The 25,350-nt window shown below is 38.8% G+C and overlaps 1 protein-coding gene and 1 long non-coding RNA gene across 6 annotated transcripts in view; one reads left to right on the top strand and one right to left on the bottom strand.

Moving 5' to 3' along the window:
* LOC111551310 overlaps window positions 1-14,456 on the bottom strand; it is a 108,429-nt gene extending 93,973 nt beyond the window's left edge. For all 3 annotated transcript variants that reach the window (XR_002734318.1, XR_002734320.1, XR_003309564.1), the window contains exon 1: window positions 13,469-14,456. This is a non-coding gene — a long non-coding RNA (uncharacterized LOC111551310). The remainder of the gene's footprint in view (window positions 1-13,468) is intronic.
* A 3,081-nt stretch (window positions 14,457-17,537) lies between these two features.
* The window catches only part of MINPP1 (multiple inositol-polyphosphate phosphatase 1), a 48,724-nt gene continuing 40,911 nt past the window's right edge, over window positions 17,538-25,350 (top strand). Inside the window, exons 1-2 of one of the 3 annotated variants that reach the window (XM_023225178.2) lie at window positions 17,538-18,841; window positions 21,844-22,041. In XM_023225178.2, coding sequence (XP_023080946.1) covers window positions 18,778-18,841; window positions 21,844-22,041 — 262 coding nt within the window. In that variant the 5' untranslated portion in view covers window positions 17,538-18,777. Of the gene's footprint in view, window positions 19,069-21,332; window positions 21,739-21,843; window positions 22,042-25,350 lie in introns of those variants that run through there. The other 2 variants (XM_023225177.2, XM_023225179.1) reach the window with 2 other exon arrangements.

The following is a 25,350-nucleotide window of genomic DNA, read 5'->3' as shown; positions in this document are numbered from 1 at the left end:
AGGTCATCCTGGCTAACACGGTGAAACCCCGTCTCTACAAAAAATACAAAAAATTGCTGGGCGCGGTGGCTCAAGCCTGTAATCCCAGCACTTTGGGAGGCTGAGACGGGCAGATCACAAGGTCAGGAGATCGAGACCATCCTGGCTAACAAGGTGAAACCCCGTCTCTACTAAAAATACAAAAAAAAACTAGCCGGGCGAGGTGGCGGGCGCCTGCAGTCCCAGCTACTCCGGAGGCTGAGGCAGGAGAATGGCGTGAACCCGGGAGGCGGAGCTTGCAGTGAGCTGAGATCCGGCCACTGCACTCCAGCCCGGGTGACAGAGCAAGACTCCGTCTCAAAAAAAAAAAACAAAAAACAAAAAACAAAAAATTAGCCGGGCGTGGTGGCATGTGCCTGTAGTCCCAGCTACTCGGGAAGCTGAGACAGGAGAATGGCATGAATCCGGGAGGCAGAGGTTGCAGTGAGCCAAGATCTTGCCACTTCACTCCAGCCTGGGTGACAGGGTGAGACTCCATCTCAAAAAATAAATAAAAAAACACATATATATATATATAACATATATTAAATATTACAGTTACAAAAATAATAATTACCAAAAACTTCAACAGATATCTGTGCCTAATATACAATGTGGCAATGTTCATTATGAAGTTTTAATACAGAGAACTTTTTTCAGAATTTTTAAGAGAATGAATTTTTCTTTTTAGAATACCGAAGGCTTATAAACATCTGATGTTCAAATACCCAGCAATGGCTGGTTGTCTTTTGCTTGCCTAAACTCCATCTGAACAATGGCGAAGCTCTACTGAACCAGCCAACATAAGGAATTGCACATCCCAACATTTCTTTCCATCTTTTTTCTTTTCTGTCAGACTTTCACTCTTTTGCTGATAATAAGTACCCTTAATCTATTAAAAGAAATACAAAAACCACTTCTGACTTGCCTATTCTCTTTTATTACATGCATATTTACATCACCACTGTATGACAAATTATTTCATCTCATAGACCCTGTTTTCTCATCTGTAAAAGTGGTTAATGGTACTTACCTAAAAGGTTGTAAAATTTTTTAAAATAAAGTATGTAAAACTTTCAGTGCAATGCCTTGTATTTGGCAAGTGCATTGTAAATGGGAGTATTATTTACATCAACATCTTTATCAAGGTTACAATACTGCTCTGACTCCTAACTGATTAAGGTCATGCATTACTTAACAAGGATGTAGTCTGAAAAATTCATCATTAGGTGATTTCATCATGGTGCAAACATCATACAAGGTACTTACACAAACATAGATGGTATAGTCTGCAACACAACTAGGCTATATACGGCATTGTCTATTGTTCCTAGGCTGCAAACCTGTACAGCCTGTTATTGTACTGAATACTGTAAGCAATTGTAACATAATGGTCAGTATTTGTGTATCTAAATGTAGAAAACGTACAGTAAAAGTAAACTATAGAAGACATAAAGTGGTACACTTAGGCCAGGCACAGTGGCTCACTCCTGTAATCCCAGCACTTTGGGAGGCAGAGGTGGGAAGATCTCTTGAGCCCAGGAATTCAAGCCCAGCCTGGCCAACATTGTAAAACCCTGTCTCACCACGTTGCTGGATGTGGCGGTGCGTGCCAGTGGTCCCAGCTAGTCAGGAGGCTGAGGTGCAAGGATCACTTGAGCCCAGGAGGTGGAGACTACGGTGAGTTTTTTTCTTTTTCTTTTCTTTTTTTTTTTTTGAGGTGGAGTCTTGCTCTGTCGCTCAGGCTAGAGTGCAATGACGCAATCCTTGGCTCACTGCTCCGCCTCCCAGGTTCAAGCAGTTCTCATGTCTCAGCCTCTCAAGCAGCTTAGGACACAGGAGTGCGCCACCATACGTGGCTAATTTTTGCATTTTTAATAAAGACAGGGTTTCACTGTGTTGGCAGGCTGGTCTCGAACTCCTAGCCTCAAGTGATTTGCCTGCCTCAGCTTCCCTAAGTGCTGGGATTACAGGTATGAGCCACCATGCCCAGCCCATAACCTTTCTTCTGTTTAAAAATTTTTTATTTTTATTTTTTCACTTTCAGACTTTTTGTTTAAAAAGGAAGACACAGCCAGGTGCTACGGTGCAAGCCGATAATCCTAGCTACTCAGAAGGCTGAGGTGGGAGGATTGTCCAAGGCCAGGAGTTTGAGGCTGCAGTGCGTAAGATTGCACCTGTGAACAGCCACTGCACTCCAGCCTGGGCTGACATAGTGAGGCCTAGTCTCGAAAAAAAAAAAAAAGACATAAACACACATTACACATGAGACTAGGCCAAACAGGGTCAGGGGTTTCAATACCACTGTCTTTCACCTCCTTATCTTCTCCCATTGGAAGCTGCCATCTCCTATGGTAACTATGCCTTCTCTGGAATACCTCCTGAAGAACTGTTTTGCAGTTAACTTTAAGTATAAAAAAGACATTCCAAAATAATAATACAAGTATAATATAGCAAGTACATAAACCAGCAATGCAGTCGTTTATTATCATTATCAAGTACCATGTACTGTACATACTGTATGTATTATACTTTTATAGGACTGGCAGCACAGTAGGTTTGTTTACACCGGCATCATCACAAACATGGGAGTAATGTGTTGTCTCATAATCAGCTCTGACATATCTGGGCAATAAAAATTTTTCAGCTTCACTGTAATCTTAAGGAACTACCATTGTATATGAAGTTTGTCATTGACCAAAAGGTCGTTATGTGGTGCATAACTGTAATATAAAAATACTTATTGTGATGAAATTATTTTGAGGGAGGGAGACAATGGGTTCGGAAATAAAATCAGTCATTTTGTTAGTTTTTATTGCTGCTGTAACAGATTATGACAAACTTAAATGTGGGGAAAAGAGAGGTCAGCCTGTTACTGTGTCTATATAGAAAGAAGTAGATTTAAGAGACTCCATTTGGTTCTGTATTTGAGATGCTGTTAATCTGTGACCCTACCCCCAACTTTGTCCTTGCAAGAGATATGTGTTGTGGTGACTTAAAGTTTAAAGGATTTTGGGCTGTACAGAATGTGCTTTGTTAAACAAGTGCCTAAAGGCTGCTTGTGGTTAAAGGTCATCACCATTCTCTTAATATCAAGTAAGAGAAAAACATTTGTCTCCTGCCCGTCCCTGGGCAATGGAACATCTCCGTGTAAAACCCATTGTGTGCTTTGTTTACTGAGCAAAGAGAAAACCGCCTTTAAGAATAAGGTGGGATTTGCTGGAGCAATACTGCTAAAAGGTTTGTGGAGATGTTTGCATATGCATCTCAAGGCACAGCATTTTCCTTTGAACTTATTCAGGTCACAAAGATCTTTATCTATATGTCTTACTACTGATTTTCTCCCTAAAATGATCCTATTGTCCTGCCACTCCCTTATCTTTTTGTTGGTAAAGATAATTATCAATAAATACTAAGGGTGCCGGGCGTGGGTCCTCTGTAAGCTGAGCGCTGGTCCCCTGGGCCCCGCTTTTCTTTCTCTATACTTTGTCTCTGTGTCTTATTTCTTTTCTCAAGTCTCTTGTTTCACCTAACAAGAAACACCCACAGGTGTGGAGGGGCAGGCCACTCCTTCACTTAAACATTAAAATAACACAGATGGGCCAGGAGCTGTGGCTCTCACACTTATAAGCCCAGCACTTTGGGAGGCTGAGGCAGGAGGATTGCTTGAGCCTAGGAGTTGGAGACCAGGGTAGGCAACATAGTGAGACCCCATCTCTACAAAAAAATAAAAAACAAAATTAGCCAGGCATGGTGGCACATGTCTGTAGCTCCACATACTCAGGAGGCTGAGGCAGGAGGATCATTTGAGCCTGGGAGGTTGAGGCTATAGTGAGCCCAGATCATGCCACTGCACTCTAGCCAGGGCAACAGAGCAAGGTCTCTTTTTTAGAGACCCTGTCTCTAAAAAAATAAAAAATAAAGAACAACACAGATGTATTATTGTATAGATCTGGAGATCAGAAGTTTCAAATGGGTTGGCAGGGCTGCTTTCCTTCTGGAGGCCCTAGGAGGAGAATCCATTTCCCAGCCTGTCTCAGCTTCTAGAGGCTGCCCACATTCCTTGTATCTAGCCCCCACATCACTCTGACCTCTACTTCATCACATCACCTTCTCTCCCTTTGTCTCACATTTCCTTTTTTATAAGGATCCTTGTGATTACATTGGGGACATCAGATAACCCAGGATAATCTCCCAATCTCAAGATCTTTAACTTAATCACATTTGCAAATTCCCTTTTGCCATATAACAGTGATAGGTTCTGAGGATTTGCATATGGAAATAATGGAGGCCATTATTTAGTTTAACACAGTCATTTAAAAAAAAAAGAAATCAGGGCATTTAACCTTCTAGAAACTGAACTGAAATTTCTCCATAATCAATAGAAAACTTTCTGTTTTCTCATGTTCCACACTAATGAAACCTGCTTTTCTTCAGTGACACCAGTTGATAAAAATAAAACTATTTCTGATTCAATATGTTGCTTTCCCATTTGGTTATCAGTATTTTAACTGAATCATTGACCACAGTTTTATGGCAAATGTGAATTCTGGGTTAAACAAACTAAATTGAGATGCAAATAACAATTTATAACATTGATCCTGTGGGTGAATTATTTCATAGTTCCAACAAATGTTACTTATGTTTACCAACTTACAATACAAGGTCTTTTTAAAAGTCATTAATTTATTTTTATTTTATTTTATTTTATTTTTTTTGGAGACAGGGCTCATTCTGTCTTGCAGGCTGTTGTGCAGTGGCATGATTATAGCTCACTGTAGCCTTGAACTTCTGGGCTGAAGTGATCCTCCTGTATCAGCCTTCAAAGTAGCTGAGACTACAGGTATGTGTCACCACACCCAGCTAAATTTTATATATTTTTTGCAGAGATAAGGATATGTAGCCCAGGTATTTGACTCTCCAAATCTGATGTTGAAATTGGATACCCAATGTTGGGGGTGGGGCCTAATGGGAGGTATTTGGGTCATGGGGCAGATCCCTCACGAATAGATTAATGTCCTCCCTGGGTTGCAGGTGAGTGAGTTTTTGGTCTCTTAGTTCCTGTGAGAGCCAGGTTTTATGGGATTATTATTATTATTATTATATTTTTTAGGCTAGTCTCGAACTCTTGGACTGAAGAGACCCTCCCACCTCAGTCTCTCAAGGTGTTGAGATTACAAGCATGAACTACCTCACCTGGCCAAGAGCTAGTTGTTAAAAGAGCCTAGCACTTTCCCCCTCTTTCTTGTTTCCTGTCTCACCATGTGATCTCCACATACACTGGCTTGCCTTCCCTTTCTGACATGAGCGGAAGCAGCCTGAGGCCCTCACCAGATGTGGATGCCAGTGCCATGCTTCTTGTACAATCTGCAGAATCATAAGCCAAATACACCTCTTTTCTTTATAAATTTCCCAGCCTTGGGAATTCCTTTATAGCAACACAAACAGACAAAGGCATATGCAATTTGCCATTTTAATCATTTTTAACTGTACAATTTGGTGGTATTAATTATATTTGCGATGTTGTGCAACCATTACCACCATCTATTATCCAAACCCTTTTGTCACCCCAAATAGAAACTGTGCTTATTCAGCAAAATCTCCCACTTCCCTCTCCTTCCAGCCTCTGGTAACCTCTGGTAACTTCTAATCTACCTCCTGTCTCTATGAATATGCCTACTGTAAATATTTCACATAATGGTATCATACACTATCCTTTTGTGTCTGGCTTATTTCACTTAGCATAATGTTTTCAAGGTTCATCCATCTTGTAGCATGTATCAGTACTCCATTCTTCTTTTCTATGGCTGAATAATATTCCATCGTATGTATATACTGCATCTTGTTTATCCATTTATCTTTTTGTCTGTCTGTGTGTTTGTTTTTTAAAGATGGGGTTCTACCATGTTGGCCAGGCTGTTCTTGAACTCGACCTCAGGTGATCCGCCCACCTTGGCAAAGTGCTGGGATTACAGGTGTGAGCCATCGCGCCCAGCCTATCCGTTTTCCTTTTGTTAGACATTTTGTTTGTTTCTACCTTTTGTTTATTGTGAATAATGCTGCTATGAACATTAGTGTACAAGTCACTGTTTAAGTTGTTGTTTTCAATTCTTTTGGGTATTGTATTAGGCCATTCTTGCATTGCCATAAAGAAATACCTGAGACTGGGTAAGTTCCAAAGAAAAAAAGGTTTAGTTGGCTCACAGTTCTGTAGGCTGCACAAGAAGCATAGCAGCATCTGCTTCTGGGGAGGCTTCAGGAAGCTTCCAATAGTGATGGAAGGCAAAGTGGGAGCAGCCATGTCACATGGCAAAAGCCCGAGCAAGAGAGGAAGTGGGGAGGTGCTGCACACTTTTAAACAACCAGATCTTGTGAAAACTCACAATCTTGATGACAGCTGGAGATGGTGTTAAGCCATTCATGAGAAACCACTCCCATGATCCAATCACCTCCCACCAGGCCCCACTCTAACATTGGGGATTACATTTCAACATGAGATTTGCGTAGGGACAACCAGTCAAACTCTATCAGGTATATACTTAAGAGTAGAATTACTGGGTGATAATTCTGTTTTACATTTTGAGGAATTGCCAAACTATCTTCCACAGCAGCTGAACCATTTACATTCCCACTAGCTATATACTAGGTTTCCAATTTCTCCACATGTTCAACAATACTAGTTATTTTTTCTTCTAATTATAGCCATTCTAGTAGGTATAAAGTGGTATCTCATTGTGGTTTTAGCATCTTTTGAGTTGCTTATTGACCATTTACATGTCTTTTTTTTAGAGAAGTGTCTGTCTTTTGTCCATTAAAAAAATTGAGTTATTTATCTTTTATTTGTTGAGTTGTAGGATTCTTTATGCATTCTGTATATTAGTTTTTTGTCAGATATATGATTTGCAAACATTTTCTCCAATTTTTTGTGTTATCTTTTCACTCTCTTTAGTGTCACTTGATGCACAATTTTGATGAAGTCCAATTTATCAGTTGTTTCATCACTTGTATTTTGATGTTATATTTAAGAAACCATTGTCAAACCCAAGGTCATGAAGATTTTTCAATATGTTTTCCTCTAGGAGTTTTATAGCATTTAATATTTAAGTGTTTCATAGCTTTAAATTTAGGTCTTTGATCCATTTTGAGTTAATTTTTGTACATTATGTAAAGGTATAGGTCCAACTTCATTCTTTTGCTTGTGGATATCTAGTTTCCCTAACACCGTTTGTTGAAGAGATTGTCCTTTTCCCCATTGAGTGGTCCTGGAACCCTTGCTGAAAATTAATTAACCATAGATGTGAGTGTTAGTTCTGGCCTCTCGATTCTATTCCATTGGTCTATATTGGTCTATATTGTCTATCTCTGTGCCAAGTCCATGCTATTTCAATTACTATAGCTATGTAGTAAATTTTAATATCAGAAACTGTGAGTCCTACAACTTTGTTCCTTTTCAGAATATTTTGGCTATTTTGGAGTATTTTGGGTTCCTTGAAATTCTACATGAATTTTAGAATAGGTTTTTCCGTTTCTGCCAAAAGCACTGTTGGGATTTTAATAGCGTGATTACATTGACTCTACATATCATTTTGAGTAACATTGTCATTTTAACAATATTAAGTCTTTCAACTTATGAACACAGGATCTCTTTCCATTTATTTAAGTCTACTTTAATTTCTTTCCAGAATGCTTTGTAGTTTTCAGTGTACAAGTTTTCTGCCTTCTTGGTTAAATTGATTTCTAAATATTTTATTCTTTTGGGTACTACTGTAAATGAAACTTTCTTAATTTCCTTTTCAGATTTTTTACTGGTAGTGTGTAGAAACATGACTGACTTTTGTGTGATTTGTATTCTGAAGCTTTGCTAAATTTGTTTATTAGCTTTAAGAGGCTATTTTTTGTATTCTTTAGGGCTTTCTACACTCATATCACTTGCAAATAGAGATAGTTTTACTTCTTCCTTTCTAATTTGGATTTATTTTATTTCTTTTTCTTGCCTAATGGGTCTGGCTAGAACTGCCAATACTACGCTGAATAGAAGTGGCAAACACAGGCATCCATGGCTTCTGATTTTAGTGGAAAAGCTTGTCATTTTTCTCCATTGACAATGATGTTAGCTGTGAGTTTTTAATGCATGGTCTTTATCATGTTGAGATGTTTCTATTCCTGGTTTATTGAACATTTCAATGTTCAATAAACATTTCAAGCTTTATTATCATAAAGGAGTAATGAATTTTGTCAAATGTTCTTCTATATCAATTGAGATGATCATGAATTTTTTGCTTCTTCATTCTATTACTTGCTGTATTACATTGACTGATTTTCATGTTAAACCACTCTTACATTTCTGGGATAAATCTCAGTTGGTCATGGTGTATAATTCTTTTAAGGGCTGCTGAATTTAATTTCCTAGCATTTTGCTGGGGATTTTTATATCTGTAATGCATTCATAGGGGACAATTGGCTATAGTTTTCTTGTACTGCCTGTCTAGCCTTGGTATCAGGGTAATGTTGGCTTCATAGAATGACTCAGTAAGGATTCTGTTTCTCAATTTTTTGGAGGAGTTCAAGAAGGATTAGTGTTAATTCGTTTTTAAACGTTTGGTAGAATTCACTAGTGAAGTCATCAGTTCCTGGGCTTTTCTTTGTTAGGAGTTTTGGTTGCTGATTCAACCAAAATTGAATATTATTACTTTTTATAGATCTATTCAGATTTACTCTTTCTTCCTGAGTCAGTTTTGTTGGTTTGTGTGTTTCTAGGAATTTGTCTATTTCATCTAGGCTATCCAATTTTTTGACATGTAGCTATTATACGTATTCTTTTACAATCCTTTTTATTCCTATAAATCAGTAGTACTGTCTTTCATTTCTGATTTTATTTGTTGAATATTCTTTTTCTTTAGTTAATCTAGTTAAAGTTTTGTCAACTTTCTTGATCTCTTCAAAGAAATTTTTTGTTTCATTGATTCTATTGTTTTTCTATTCTCTATTTCATTTAGTTTTGCTCTAATCCTTATTATTTCCTTCCTCTTTATGGCTTCAAACTCAATTGAACATAAAGTATTAATAAATTGACTTTTTTCTCAAATGTCTAAAATATTAAGCATAAATATGTCTAGAGTCATCAAAGAGCAGTCTCTTTGTCAGATTTACTGTTTAATCCATGTAAACAGCTTTCATATAATTCATGATAGAATATTACTATGTCCTTTGGAAGACACTTAGGAAAGACAAAAGGTCATTGGGTGGAACCACCCTAGATTGAATGTTAAGGCCATCTTATAGTTTGCAGGACTTGTGGTAGACAGAGAGAATAATATCCTGGACCTCTTGCGTGTATACAGGACAAACTGAAATAAACTCTCATTTTTAGATCATAATGTCATCATGAAACATATCAATTTGGTCTATTTCTGAAGAAAACAAGCACAATGATACAGTTTGAATGTTTGTCTCCTCCAAATCTCATGTTGAAATTTGATCCCCAATGTTGGATATGGGGCCCACTGGGAGGTGTTTTGGTTATGGGGGCAGATCCCTCATGAATGGCTTGGTGCTGTCTTCACAGAATTGAGTTCTCACTCCTACTTCTCATGAGATCTTATTGTTAGAAAGAATCTGATACCTTCCTCCCCTCTCTTGCTCTCTTCCTCCCTGACCATGTGATACACGGGTTCCCCTTTGCCTTCTACCATGATGGAGGCTTCCTGAGGCCCTCAACAGAAGCAGATGCTGGTGCCATGCTTCTTCTACAGCTTGCAGAATTGTGTGAGCCAAATAAACCTCTTTTCCTTCTATATTACCCAGCCTCAGGTATTCGTTTATAGCAATGAATACAGACTAAGACACATGATGAAGACCCTTTGACATCCTATAAACATTGGTTTCTCTCTGTGAGAGAAGAGCATGAATCTAAGTGATGCCATTACTGTACTGTGAATTCCACAACTCTTTTCAGAGATGTGGCCCATATGTTCCTAATAATGGCTTTCTAAGAATCTGTTCTGAAGAGGTACCTTCTCTCTGATTTTCATTTGCATTTCCTGCTTAGCTTACACACTTCACCTTGCCTACCCACCTGTCCTGACCCCAATAACCTCCATCATCAGACATCTCATCTTAACTACCTACTTCCTACTATTCCCAGTGCTTCCCATGCTTCATAAACCATGATCATGAGCCAGAGACACAAGGTCATAGCTAAGGAGATGGGATGAGAAAATCACCTTCTGTGATTTTCTGTTATTCTCAATACATAACTTCAATAAAATCAAGAAAAGCATGAAAGGACATCCTAAGGGGTCAGGTGAGGTTGCAGTGGGGTTAATTGGTCAATAGTTTATGCCAATTAGGATTTCTGCAGAAAACAATGAAACACTGGTTTAAACAGTAAAGATTTTAATTCCTTATAGACGCCCATGGTAGATACACACCAGGTTTAATTCATCAGCTCAATAGCATCATCAAGGACTTAGGTTCTTTCCACTTTCTGCTCTGTCATCTCACTGTGTTGGCTTTATTTTCAAGCTGGCTCCTCCCTGGTTGCAAGATAATTGCAGCAGGTCTAGCTATCATATTTGGACATGCCAATGAGCAGGGTAGTAATCCTGTCCTTGCATTTCTTCCTCATTTTAAGAACAAAGTGTTTAAAAAATTATACTTAAAATTACTGGCATCTCTGTCAATTGAAAGATGTCAATCTCTTTCATTTTTCCTAATCACTAATAACATCTACTAAAAACTGTTTGGACGAACGGAGGCAAGATGGTGCACTTCCGGGTTCTTCATCCCCCCCCCAACTCTTCCCGCGCGCGCCAAAATGCAGCCGTCGCCCGGGAAGGTGCAGACCAACTGGGCATGCGCCAGGTGACGTCAACCCGAAGAGACCAAGATTTACCTGGTCGCACCTGCAGAACGCCCCTGACACGCCCATGCCCCACCTATTGCCCTCCCACTCCTAGAAAAGCCGCTCTCCGCCATTGAGCCACGCGGCCTTCTTGCAGCCCCACTCCTGTCGGGATGTCGGGACTGTGGGAAGTCAGTCCGAGAGCCCCACGGGGGGACTCTGCCGGCCTCCTTCCCCGGAGGCCGACAGACTTCTCCCGCACACCTTAGGTTACCAAAATAAACGTGCAGTTTTGCTGTTACACTTGCCTACCCGCTGGTTCTTTTGCGCCCGCTCGGCTGGTCTTAGAAAAACAAGACAAAAACAAAATGTCTGTATACAATAATTTATTTGAATAAAATTAAAGTTGTTGAGTGAGCTCGGCTTTTTAGCAGTGGGAAAGGAGGAGTGCATAGATTAGTGGAAGACAAGAAGCTAGTGGGGCTCAAGTCCAGCAAGAGCAGAAGTTTGGAACCAGGACTTCCCGGCCTCTCAGGGTTTTTTTTAACCTCCTTACCTCAAATGATTTGTGCTATATAACTTGTCCCAGCTAAACTTTCTTAATCTCAACTGTTTCATTTAATCAATAACAACTACTGCACCACCTTCAAAATATCAATTTTCAGCATTTCATTTACTGAATATCATTTCCTTTCCTTCCAGGCTATTTTACTGCGTCAAATTCAATATTCCTTTGACTCAACAGGATCTCCAATCCAGTGATCCCATAAAGTGTTGAAGCTTTATTACCCCATTATTTGTTTATTTCTTAGGACAAGAAAAACAAACTTTCCCAGAAACTCCCCAGTAGACTGCTCCTCATGTATCACTGGCTAGAACTGAGTTGCATGCCCATTCCTAAAACAAAACTGGCAAGAAAGATAGTTATCAAGATTGGTTTAGACCAAATCAGGATTTTCTCCTGAGGAGAGGATAAAGAGAGCTTCCTGGAAGGCAAATACTTACACATTCCAAAGATTCTAAAGACAAAAAGAGAGTAAATAGTGGGTCGTTAACTAATAGTAAGTGCTACAGTATTACAGGTAAAGTTTATCCCTAGCAACAAGTGACACCTTCTGAAGCCACTATTCATTTGTCAGGAACAGGGCAAGTATCAGGAAAAGAAACACCGAAATAATTCTATTTCCATTTATTGCATTCTAGCCCTGGTTCTACCAAATATTTGTTGGATGACTTTAGGTAAAGCATCTGGCCTCTCTATCTTGATTGTTACATCCACAATATGAGATAAATATTATTCTGCATACTTCCTGGGAGAGCTGGGAAGATAAAATGAGATCGTTGTACCACATAAAGCAAAGCAACAACACTTCCATATTTTAGCTTCCCACACTGCCTATCCTATTTTCATTTATTCATTTATACTTTTCAACAAACAGTTGTTGGTAGTTTGCTTAACGTAAGATATGGGATGAATATTTTCATGATAGCCCCTGCATCTAAGTTATCATTTAGTAGTACCTGCCTTATCTCTTGTACCGAATCAGATTAGACAGCATAGGAAGTAAGAATGAAAAGGTGAGGTGGGATAATAAGGAATGTTGTTTGTGGAACCATAAAGTTTGCTTCAATTTGAGTGTAAACTGTCCTTTTTACTGAAGCAATTGCAACCAAGTGTGTGAGTTCACAGGTGCCTACGTTGTTTTTTGGCTTAGATACTGTTTGGGTTTTAATACTGACTGATATATAATACAGACAAAGCAACTTAATCAAAGAACGATGGGTCTATATACAACAGAACTGAACAAAATCTGAAAAAAGAGTGATTCATACATGGGCTACTGAGGCAACATGAAATGGACATTAATCGACTAAGTAAAAAACAGATTTCTTGAAGAATTAATAAATAACTTTTGTTTTGGAAGTTCTCTATTGTTTAAAATTAGCCAGATGTGGTGGCCTGCACCTATAGTCCCAGCTACTCAGGAGGCTCAGGTGGAAGGATCACTTGAGCCCAGGCGGAGGTTGCAGTGAGCTGAGATTATGCCGCTGCACTACAGCCAGCCTCCTGTGTGACAGAGCCAGACCCTGTCTCAAAAAGAAGGGGGCGTGGGGGGCAGAAAGTTCTCTATTGTTTGAAATAATAAGGAAACATTAAATGCTCTAAAGGCAGCTAACCAATAGTCCTAAAGATAGAACGGCTCAAAAAGATTTTCCAATTTTGGAAAACTAGCATTTCAAAAAGTTCTTTTCTTTTTTTATGAATCCTAAGATTTCCATATCCTAGAAAACTAACATTTCAGAAAAAAAAAAAATAAGATGGTAAAACATAACTGCTATCATCTATGCCTGTTCTGGACAAATACAGAGAAGAAGAGAGTGTTTGTTTTTTTTAAACCAGGATTTGGAAAGCCATTATTTATCTTTGTGATAGAATAACAATGTTTTGGATGGAGGGTAATTCTGGGGGAAATTATATTTCTGAACAATAATTTTGGTTTGTGCAGGAAAATCACCATAGAACAGGACTAGAAAGTGTATAGCTAGTTTCCCTCTTTGAAATGGGAATAGCAAAACATATAAAGAATATTGATAATTTAAACTTACCATAATTTTGCATCTGGTTTCTCAAGTAGTTCTGTGGATTTATAACCAACATTTGCTGGGGGGAAAGAATTACCAACATCAAAGTCCTAGGATGTGACAGGGCACCAAAGAGAAGTTTTGTCACTGTAAGATAACTCCCTTGGCAGAGCATGATAAGAGACTGTAAACAGCAGGTTACTTCAATGGTTATGTGTGGTTCGGTGAAGTTCTCTACGTTAACTGAAGCGCAACTCAAGCAATTCAATGTAGCCCTGATATGCTGGAGAACGATCTAGCAGTTAGCTATCAGTGATGGTGTGGTTCCTTTTAAGCAAAGGTAGCTTGTAGTCTTCAGACTTGTGACCTATGCAGCCTCCATATTCAAGTGAGGTTAAAGGGCCTGCTGTTGGAACGTGGATCACTCACTCCAGCCCTATCTGTACACATGGACCCCTCTTCTGTTGGCTTCCACTGCAACAAAAAGTGAATAAACACTAAATTAACATCTGGCAACTGTTAAAAGGAATGATGCAACAGCAGGGCAGAAAGATAAGAAAGCTCAAACTTTCTTGGCATAGGCACAAAGTTCGTTGCTCAATGTAGTTATGAGATAATAAATATCTATGAAAAACTATTTGTCAGTTTATTTGATTAAGAGACAAGTGATAATAAGAAACCCTTTAATTCTGCTTAATAAAAGCAACTGATATTTATTTGGGGGGCGGGAACTATATAAAGTCTTTATGTAAACTGTTTCATTTAATCCTCTCAACAGTCTCATGACTAGGTGTTATTATCCCCACTTTACAATTAAAAAGAATTGAGGCAAAAGAATTTAATTTGTTTAATATTTCACAGGTAATAACAGATGAACCTGGAATCTGAAAACCAGAAAGTCTAACTTCTGAGACCATGTTCTTAGTCCAGTATTGTATATGCTTACATAGACAGCCTTCCTATTTCCCTACAGAATTTAGCTGTTTCCTTTATCGTTTCATCACCAGAAAACTATCTTAGTAACCTCTTTAAAAGTAAAGTAGATGGCTGTAACTTAAAATACTACATATGATATCATGTAATGTATTTTTTTTTTTTTTTTGATATGGAGTTTTGCTCTTGTTGCCCAGGCTGGAGTGCAACAGAATGATCTCGGCTTACTGCAACCTCCACCTCCCAAGTTCAAGTTATTCTCCTGCCTCGGCCTCCCAAGTAGCTGGTATTACAGGCATCTGCCACCATGCCCAGCTTCTTTTTTGTATTTTTAGTAGAGACGGGGTTTCACCATGTTGGCCAGGTTGGTCTCAAACTCCTGACCTCAGGTGACCCGCCCACCTCAGCTTCCCAAAGTGCTGGGATTACAGGCATGAGCCACTGCGCCTGGCTGACACCATGCAATCTTAAAAGTGGAATGACTATTTTTGAAGTCCTATGGATAATCTAGCAAAAATAATTGAGCTTATCCTTTAGTATAGTGGATTGATTAGAAATGAAGTTCTACTCAAGACCCATTAATGTAGGAACATCAAGTTCAACTTTTTTTCTTTTCCACTCTGAAAAAATACAACAGATAATGTTTGCTTCTAAATAAAATTGCACAACCACTAGCAATTCATTCTCAGTTGGATCTCCAGAGCTGACCATACAAACTTCTACTTGTTTCTCCCATTCCTCTTAGTTGTCAATCCTTTCCCATTACTTTCCCATTTCTCTCAGTTACAAATCCAAACCATTTCCACATTCCAAGACTTAATTCCTATTCCCCCATCTTTCAAACTTGTCTTCTATGTTACTGTGGAAACTGAGGCCATCAGGCTTGAATTCCGTGAACTCCCTCCTGCCAGATCTACAAATTTATCCTCATGTTCACCCACCCTTCTAACATTCTCTCAGAAGATAAGGTCTCATCTCCTTCTGGCCCAAATCAAATTCTCTACCTGTGTTTTTGGTTCCATCCTCTCCCATCTCTGCAAAGACCTTGAACTATTAATTTTCCTTTCTGCCTCTTGTATTGTGTTAGATTTGCCAAATATATTGCTCCTATACTCTCAATTTCTTACGAGGGGAGGCGATTTTCCCATGATCTCTGCAAAGGGATAGCCATGTTTTGCACTATGCAAACTTCCCTGTACTACATGATTGGACCAAGTGGTCACCTATGTCAAAGGGCAGCCAATTTACAGACTGCCCAGATAATTCAGACATGGTCTAGTATGAAATGATGAGCACGGCCAGTGACTTCTAAATTTTTTCAAAGGCTGCTTAGTGCTCTAAGAATGAGATATCCATTTTAAGTGAGATGAATGGATTTTTATCATTAGAAAAGTTATGAAATAATCTTTGATGCATGTGTTGCCTGTGAAAGTCATTCACTTTATTGTTCAGTGGGAGTAAGTATAATCCATATAATTGCTAGAAAGCTAGGCATCAGTGCTATTATTGGGACCACATTTTCATAAGTTAGCTTTTCCTTCAAGGACACTGTTACATTCCTCTTTATAAGCCCATCACCATCTTTACTCTTTTTCTCTTTAAGTGTCTCTTTGGTTTAGAGAGGTGTGCCTCTAAGTTTAGGCGTGCCTGTAAATGTTAACCAAGAAGAAAAGGGGCCAACCTATGAATGCTGAAAATTTGGAGACGTTCTGTGCAGGAAACCATCTTCAGGGCAACAGATATTCTTTTTGATATGCTATTTTGTAGCATGTCAATGCCTGAACATTAGTAATGATGACTAATATAGTGGATTGATTAGAAATGAAGTTCTACTCAAGACCCATTAATGTAGGAACATCAAGTTCAACTTTTTTCTTTTCCACTCTGGAAACATAGTTTTCACTCTGAAATCATAGTGTCCACTCTGAACATAGTAATAACACTGAACATTAGTAATGATAAAAATATTTATAGCAGCCTATTATATGCATTTTAAATACATCATCTCTGATTGTCATGATAATCCCATGATATAGGTTCTAATATTACCAATTTTCAGATTAAAAAAAACAACAACAAAAAAAACTGAGGCCCAGAGAACATGGGTAACTTCCCAAGATCACTCAGTGAATAGGCGGCAGAGGTAATTAGAGTCTGAGTCCAAAGCTTAGGTCCTCTTTGTCTTCTTTATACTACATTTGGCTTTTTCCTAGCCAAAAACAAGGAGGTATTGCTTACTTTTACTTTATCAGTTATTTGGCATAACATCAAAATAATTAGGAGCGGATGTACTTAAGTGTATAAAACAGGATAAAATCAATTGATGAGGAATTAGGATAAAGAAAATAAAATAAAACTAGGAGCAAGTTTCATGTATAAAAATGTGTGCTGTGCCATACATTTTGTAAGTAAGAGTCTCTAAAGATTGCTTCAGAAGAAGTGAATAATGACTTTGGGAACACTTGGTAATCCCTAGGACTCAAAAGATTGGGTGTGAGAAGTGATCATTAATAAGCATATGTATTAGGCAAAATATAGTGAGATGAACCTGGCACAAATGCTCGCTGAATGCACTTAGAAATATCAGGCAACTCATCCTATAGAGCATACAGGTTAGAATGTCTATTTTAAGAAGGAGCAGATATTTACTAAATACTAATTCGAGCAAAGTTCTACAAAAATATCACTGGCCATGAATATTCAGGCATTGACATGCTACAAAATAGCATATCAAAAAGAACATCTGTTGCCCTAAAGATGGTTTCCTGCACAGAACGTCTCCAAATTTTCAGCATTCATAGGTTGGTCCCTTTTCTTCTTCGTTAACATTTACAGACACGCCTAAACTTAGAGGCACACCTCTCTAAACCAAGGAGACACTTAAAGAGAAAAGGAGGAAAGATGGTGATGGGCTTATAAAGAGGCACGTAACAGTGTCTTTGAAGGAAACGCTAACTTATGAAAACGTGGTCCCAAGTTCCTTAAATCTGGATCACCATACGACTTTTGTAATACTTATTATTTCCCCAGCTGGCATAGAAACTGGAGTTCAAGTGGGAAAAAAAAAGGTATTGTTCAGATTTACGATTTTTGGATCAGGCAAAGATTCTGAGCTACAACCTATTAAAAAACCCAGCTGCTGATTTGAGTATGTAAGTATATGGGAGGAACATATGAGGAACACATGTATCTGGAGTGGTGGTAAATACAGAGCATGTTTGCTTCGCAAAGCAGATTAGCTCATACTTAATAATAGAGTAAATCTGCTGAGCCATGACTCAATGCACCCAAATTCTCCAGATTGCTATGTCTCTACTCGCTAAGTCTTCGGGATCAACAAGCACACAACTTTGAGAGTGCTGTCTCACTGATGTCCGTATGAGCTCTGGTAGTCCAGGTCAAGATTATACCAAAGATTCAGGACTTAAATTCCTGCAGAATGTAAGCCCCTTTCCAAGTTCTCTGCTTTACTGTATGCTGTTTATTTTCAAACTCAAATGGAAAAAAAACAAAAAAACAAAAAAACACCTTGGGCTTCAAGAGGCACCCTGCAGCAAGGCCCAGGGATGTGAATTTTCAACAACCGTCTCAGGCAGATTTCATGCTGACGGTTCAGGCACTATACTTTGAAAAACACAGTATCACAGCTATCCTGCTTTGGCAGCCTGGGAGGCTAAGGTTTAGTCTGGGCTTTATTCACACCCAAAACAACTAAAAAAGCGGAGGAGTCTTTGAGTCAATCCCTGAAGCTCTGGCTAAGAGGAAACTCGCCTACGCTCCGGGGCAGCGACGCCGGCTCCACCTCAGCCACCGCTGTCTCAAGCTCCTCCGGGTTTTCCGCCGGCTCCACCCGAGCCACAAGTCTACAGGGTTCCTCGGAGCTTTCCGCCGGGACGCAGGACCCACAGCCAGTCGCCGGTACCTCCTGGAGGCCAGCGAAGCGCATCCCGACTGCCGTCGGCCGGAAGCGCCCTCCAGACCCGCCCCCTGCCCTCCGGAGCCGGAAGCTTGGCAGCGGCAGCCGGCTCGGCGCTCTTCACGGTCTGCGCCGACAATGCTCCGGGCGTCCCGCTGCCTTTTCAGGACCTCCGTAGCGCCTGCCGCGGCCCTGGCTGCGGCGCTGCTCTCGTCGCTTGCGCGCTGCTCTTTTCTAGAGCCGAGGGACCCGGTGGACTCGTCGCTCAGCCCCTATTTCGGCACCAAGACTCGCTACGAGGATGTCAACCCCGGGCTGCTATCGGGCCCCGAAGCTCCGTGGCGGGACCCTGAGCTGCTGGAGGGAACTTGTACCCCGGTACAGCTGGTCGCCCTCATTCGCCACGGCACCCGCTACCCCACGGCCAAACAGATCCGCAAGCTGAGGCAACTGCACGGGCTGCTGCAGGCCCGCGGGTCCAGGGATGGCGGGGCCGGTAGTACCCGCAGCCGCGACCTGGGTGCAGCGCTGGCCGACTGGCCTTTGTGGTACGCGGACTGGATGGACGGGCAGCTAGTAGAGAAGGGACGGCAGGATATGCGACAGCTGGCGCTGCGTCTGGCCTCGCTCTTCCCGGCCCTTTTCAGCCGTGAGAACTACGGCCGCTTGCGGCTCATCACCAGTTCCAAGCACCGCTGCGTGGATAGCGGCGCCGCCTTCCTGCAGGGGCTGTGGCAACATTACCACCCTGGCTTGCCGCTGCCCGACGTCGCAGGTGACCCCTCGGGCGGCCCGTGTGCTGTCCGGTCCTCCCACCCGCCTTGGACCCCTCCCGCCTTCCCCAGACCCTGGGCTTTTCCGATGCCCACAGCTCTCTTTCCCCTGTTCCCAAGCCGTCATCCCTCGGGCTACGTCCATCCCTGTCGCGGGGTGTTACAGACTTGGCTATCTCTTTTTCCCCTTACACGTATGTTCATTTATTCATCAGGTGTAATTTCAGCATCTTCTACACGCTCCCTGGTTTAGTAGAGTTGGGAATCCAACAGGATAGGGGACAGACAGGTCTCCCGCAATTTTTGCGCCCCCATTCCCAAATTGAATTGCCCCTTCGAGCGCCAACCCATCCCTTCCCCCTTCCCTGGCGTCTAGTTTCACAATTGGGCGCACGTTTTAAAAAACAGAATCTAGAATTTTCTTCCTCAGGCTTTGCTTCCGATACTAGTTTTTCCTTCTTCTTCTTCTTCTTTTTGAAACTTATCATCTTCTTCAGATGACAGTTTTAGACTTACAGCCTGTTTTAGGAACCTGATCTCAAGCTTTTGTGCCCTCCTTTTTTCTTCTGTTTTGTTCATGTTTTTACTCTAGCGTTCCCATCATTGTAGCTGTGGTCCATGGTCACACGCAGTAACTTATTTATTCCATTAATTATACTTTTTCGAAATTTGAGAAATCATCTAGTAAGTCCCCATTATTTCACAGGTGAAGAACTTGAGCCCAAGAGTATGCCTTCTTAATTGTCTTTTTTAAGGTCTAGAATCCAAGTCTTCTCTTTTCCTAGAATGGTTCTTTTTCTTTTAGAAAATATTGTAATAGTTACAAATAATAATGATAGCATACACCTCATGCTTATTGTGTGCCAGGTATGCCTCACATTTATTTTACAAAATCCTTACAACCACAATCCAGAGTTGATAGTATTTTCCCCCATCTCAAAGATGAGGAAATTGATACACAAACACATTAAATAATTTGCCCATTTTCGTACAGCTACCTGTGGACCCAGGAAATCTGATTGAGAGCTTGCTCTCTTTACCATTTTGCTATACAGCTTCCATTTGTCCAATAGCATACCTGATAAGAAAAAAAAACAGGTAACACTTTTGTACCACAGAGATGAACAAGCGTTAATAGTTTCTTGATCACTTTTAAGGCCAGAATTGAAGTGAGGATTATTGTTTAGCTTCAAAGCCCAAGTGAAAAATTAGAAGTAGGCTGGTTTTGTAATTTCTTCTGTAGCTGTTGAACAGTGAAACCATCTGTAAGGGATTTCTCCACTGATTCTGTGTCATGTTATTGTGGATAATTCAGTTAGCTGACTTGTGTCTAAGTATTTGTTGAATTGTGTTTTTTTAAAGATATACTTTTTCCATTAACGGGTGAAAATTCCTCATAAATCTGTTAAATTAACAGAATGTTGAAAGCAGAGCGTATTTTAATATAACGCAGTATCTATAGTGACTTTCTGGAACAAGTGAATTTTTGTTCTCAGATGGCATTGTGAAGACTGGCATTTGTCTCTCAGTACAGAGCCAGGGATGAAAATATTACGGTTCGGAATAAGCCCCCTCCTGACTGTTTTCAGTCTCAGATGGTAAACCCTTTGCCTGGCCACTTTGTTATTCTCCATAGACAATAGTTTTGCCTATTATGTACATCTGGTCTTTTGAGGGAGTCTGCTGAATTAGATTTGTAGTTTTATAGAAACAGAACAATGCCTTTGTTTTTGTTTAAAGACTAGCAATAATTAGATAGTAACAGGGATAAAATACCCAGATCCACTTGGGAAATTACATTTTAGCAGCCACAGAAAAAAGGTGATAAAGTTAGCTTATTTTCCTTGTCAAGATATTTTCTTAAGAATTGCAATCCAATTGACAGGGTGGGCAGAATTATCCATTTCAAGAGAGACACTTAAACATACATATTGATATTTTTTTGCATACACATCCAAAGCCCAGATACTATATTCAGTTTTCTCATATTTTATGTACAAAAATGATATACTTGGTGTTCTTTTCATGGTAAATTGTTGGATAAGTGATTGAAAAAAATGTGTGTTTTGAATATGACTGAAAATAAGGGCATGCCAGTAGTTGAAGAATGATTATGCATGCTTCTCCAATACATATTTGTTGCCAAATTGGGGGAATAATGTAATTTATTAAAGTCTAAATAGAAAGTTATCTGGGGCTTCAGTTAGAAGATAAACTAAGTCACAGGCACAAGCACAGTGAAGCAAAGGAGACCCGGAACATCAGTGCGTTTTGTGCTGTTGTCAGTCGTTTTTGTCCAAAGCAGAATCTTTTGTAAAGTAACACAGAGTTGGGAAAGTCAATTGAGAAAATAAAAACTCTGTTTAGACTTTGGCTTAGAGTGAAAAAATAGATTCCATATGTTGAATTCTGTCTCACCTTGTAAGTGGAAACTTTGCTGATTTTTAGTTTGCTTTCTCAAGTTTTCCGTGCCTGACAGAAGCAGTACTTATAAATGTATAAAGCAGTTTCATTGCGTAGCATCACTACAATACATTTGATCTTCAATCTCTGTTTCTTTAGTCTTTTCTAGCTATTCTCATGCATTACAGACATTATAAATGGGGAATAATTTTACCCTATGACTTTCCTGATCAGTATGTGCTTATTTCAGCTATGCAAATTAGTAAGATGTTAGTGTTCCTTTTTCACACTTAACATTTTCAATAATTTGAAACTGTCGTTTATGTCAGTGATTTACAGATATATATATATGTATAAATTTTTCTCTCTTTCAGATATGGAGTGTGGACCTCCAAGGGTTAATGATAAACTAATGAGATTTTTTGATCATTGTGAGAAGTTTTTAACTGAAGTGGAAAAAAATGCTACAGCTCTTTATCACGTGGAAGCCTTCAAAACTGGACCAGAAATGCAGAACATTTTAAAAAAAGTTGCAGCTACTTTGCAAGTGCCAGTAAATGATTTAAATGCAGGTAATATGCCTGTTGTCTTTAAACTTATGGTTTAAATAATTTTGAACTGTGAAAATGAAAAATAAGGAAACAGAATTTTTTTTAAAGGCCCACAATTGATTTAGGTTAAGAAAATAATATGTTCTAGGTCAAAAAAATTGTATACCTTGTGCTTACTATTTACCATGTTTAGATTCATATTCTTCTTTGAGTGTTATTTAAATTAATGCACAAGATTCTAGCTATATTCTGGAATTTTTTTGAGGGCAGAGTATATAAATCCTCAACTGTAGGCATTATTTTTAAAACAAATTATCTTTTCTGAATTTCCCCCTCATAAAGTGATACAAATGAAAAAATCATATAAATTCTTTAGCTTTTGAAGCAGTTCAAATGTACCTGTTAATGTGTAAGAGAGGTAAGTTTTAGAAAGTGGGAAGCAAAGTACTATGATATTTTTTGAGTCTTTTATATGTAGCCTTGCTGAGAAGATGAGTAGTCATGTCTGTTATAAGTTATTGCAGTGGATGGGCTGACCATGCAGCTTAGCATCCAAACTGGTGGGACACTTTTGAAAGTGAAAGGGAACGCTATTAATAATTTTGCCAGGAAAGCAGGTGGGAAACCAGGGCACGTGGTCACCCAGTAATGGGAGATTAAGAAAATAAGATTTTTTTGTTTTGTAGGAATTTATATTCCATAGGGCAGATGTTGACAAAGATACGTGCAAAGATTGTAGATTACATTATACTCTGAATTAATTTCCAAAAGCCTGGAAGTAGATGTTGGGGGAAAAAATAGATTAGAATTTGTCAGTCACAGGGCCTGGATGCTTTATAAGGATCAAAAAGAAGATGCCTAGACTAGCATTTGAAATTGAATGTTTTCTCTGTCTCCAAACTGGCAGTACATTGGCATCACCCATGGAGCTTTAAAAATTATTTACTTTATTGGGAAATAATTCAAACATAAAGATAACAAAAAAGGCTAATGTAGTGAACATCCTTATACCCACCACTTGGTTTTACTCAATTTTAACTTTGTGCTTCAGTTACTTGCCTTAAATAAATTGAGATCCATTGGTCCCTTTCCTGGATCCCATTCTTTGCTTTCTCACCAATGTTAATTGTGGTCATGAATTGAGCGTTTATATTATCCTATGTTTTATACATAAATGAGATATTGTTTTGCAGATTTTAAAACTTTTAAGAATGATATCAAAGTTTATACCAGTCTGAAATTTGATTTTTATGCAGATTTTTGTTTTTGATGTAATGTTTGTAATTCTAGTCCTACATTTTAAATGTATGTATTCCATTCTATAAGTATACCAGTATCAAGCCATTATTCTGTTTAGGCATTTAGGTTGTTGAAAAAGATTTTATTTAAACTATTTTTAGTCTCTGAATGGACAAGAATTATGTATTTTACTGATGGAGTAACAGCAACTTCTTTTTGGAGGCAATATTAATATAGTGGTTAAAATAATGTATTCTGGAATTGGACTATTTGCATTTGAATCTTGACTCTACTATCCTATTGAATAACTGTGATTTTTGACAAATTTCTTAATATCTTTATGCCACAGTTTCCTTCTTTGTAAAATGAATGTGGGAATTATTCTTGTCTTGTAGGATTATTGCAAAGATTATATAAGATTAATTCATACAAAGCATTTAGTACCTGGCACAGTAATTGCGCAATAAATACTTTTGCTATTTAAATACCCTTTTGTTTACATAGAGGGGTGATGCTATATGTATTTTCAGTAACTTTACTATTTTTACTTAACAATATATTTGGCTCTAGACAAATACGGAACTGTCTCATTCTTTTAAATGCTGTGTTATTTCATGGGACATATGAATGACTCAATTTGTAAGTCAATGCTAGTTAAATTATTTAACCCATCATTGAATTTTACTGCTGTAAGAGGCTGTTGCTAATGCAGTCCAGATTCTTTTTATATAAACCATTGTCCTACTGAAATTTTTCTTAGTTTTTAACGCTTTCAGGTAATGCTACAATGAACACTCTTGTAGTCTGTTTTTTACACTTGAGAGTTTATTTGTAAGATAAAATAGGTGAGGCTGGGTGCCGTGGCATAACCCATAATCCCAGCACTTTGGGAGGCCAAGGTGGTTGGATCACTTGAGCCCAGGAGTTCGAGACTAGTCTTGGCTACATGGTGAAACCCTTCCTCTATCAAAGATACAAAAATTAGCCAGTCTCATTATCTGATCTCTAAATAAATAAATAGATTTTAAAAAATGTTTTTTAAAGATAAATAGGTGAAATTGCTGGGTGAACACACATGAATATTTTATATCTTGACATATACTTTGAAATTATTCTCTGAAGGTGTAGTAAAAATTTATATCCACAGTATATGAGAATGTTCATTTTCCCGTATCTTCCAACAGTAGATATTATTAGTCATTTTAATTTTTGCCAGTTTGATTAATGAAAAATAGTATCTAGCTTTAATTTGCAGTTCTTTGATTACTTCTGAAAGTGAACATCTTTTCATGTTTAGTAGCCATTTGCATTTCTTCTGAGAATTGCCCCTTCATAACTTTGTTCATTTTCTATTGGGTTATTTTTGTTTTCTTATGAATCACAAATACCTTTTATGTGTTATAGGTATATTAATTATATCTTTTAATTCTGCCTGACAAAGGATTCGCCCTTTGCTTGTTGTATGTTGCTAATATTTTAATTTTTTCCTTATTTCTTAGGTTTGTTGATGGTGCCTTTGATTGCACAGAAGTTTACATCTTTTAAATAGCCATATCTGTCTTTTCATTATGGCTTCTGAGTGTTGTATTTTGTCCAGGAATCCTCCCACCCCAAGATTATTATATTTTCCTATTGTCTTCCTTTTTTGTTGTTTTATTTTTTTCTCAGGGGAGCGGAGGGAAAAGGTCTATTTCGTTTTTTAAATACTTAAATTTCTTACCCACCTGAAAGATTTTTGAGGTTCTGAAAGATTGACCAAGAAATCAGAAGGGTCATAACGGATAAGTCAGAGCTGTAACTTAAATAAGATCATGTATCTAACTACTTTACTTTGTAAGTGGGGAAATTGACACTTAAGAGAGCTTACCCAGGATAATTAGTGGCAAAGTCAGGTCTCAGCCTGTCTTGATCTGATGCTTTTTCTCCCTGTACTCTGAAGAGTTGTTTGGTGATTTTTTTTTTTTCCAGTTAACTCTCTTCTAGTTAAAGAATATACCGTTTGGACTGACTTCATAGTTTCAGAATTAGAGCTTTGAGTGTAAATAAGCCAGATCCTTTCATCAAACGTACCTGGTACTTACAAGCCACTAT

The sequence above is a fragment of the Piliocolobus tephrosceles genome, chromosome 9 (assembly GCF_002776525.5).
Source record: "Piliocolobus tephrosceles isolate RC106 chromosome 9, ASM277652v3, whole genome shotgun sequence".
Classification (NCBI taxonomy): domain Eukaryota; kingdom Metazoa; phylum Chordata; class Mammalia; order Primates; family Cercopithecidae; genus Piliocolobus; species Piliocolobus tephrosceles.
The sequence above is the reverse complement of the archived record's forward strand: the minus strand, read 5'-3'. Positions and strand labels throughout refer to the sequence as shown.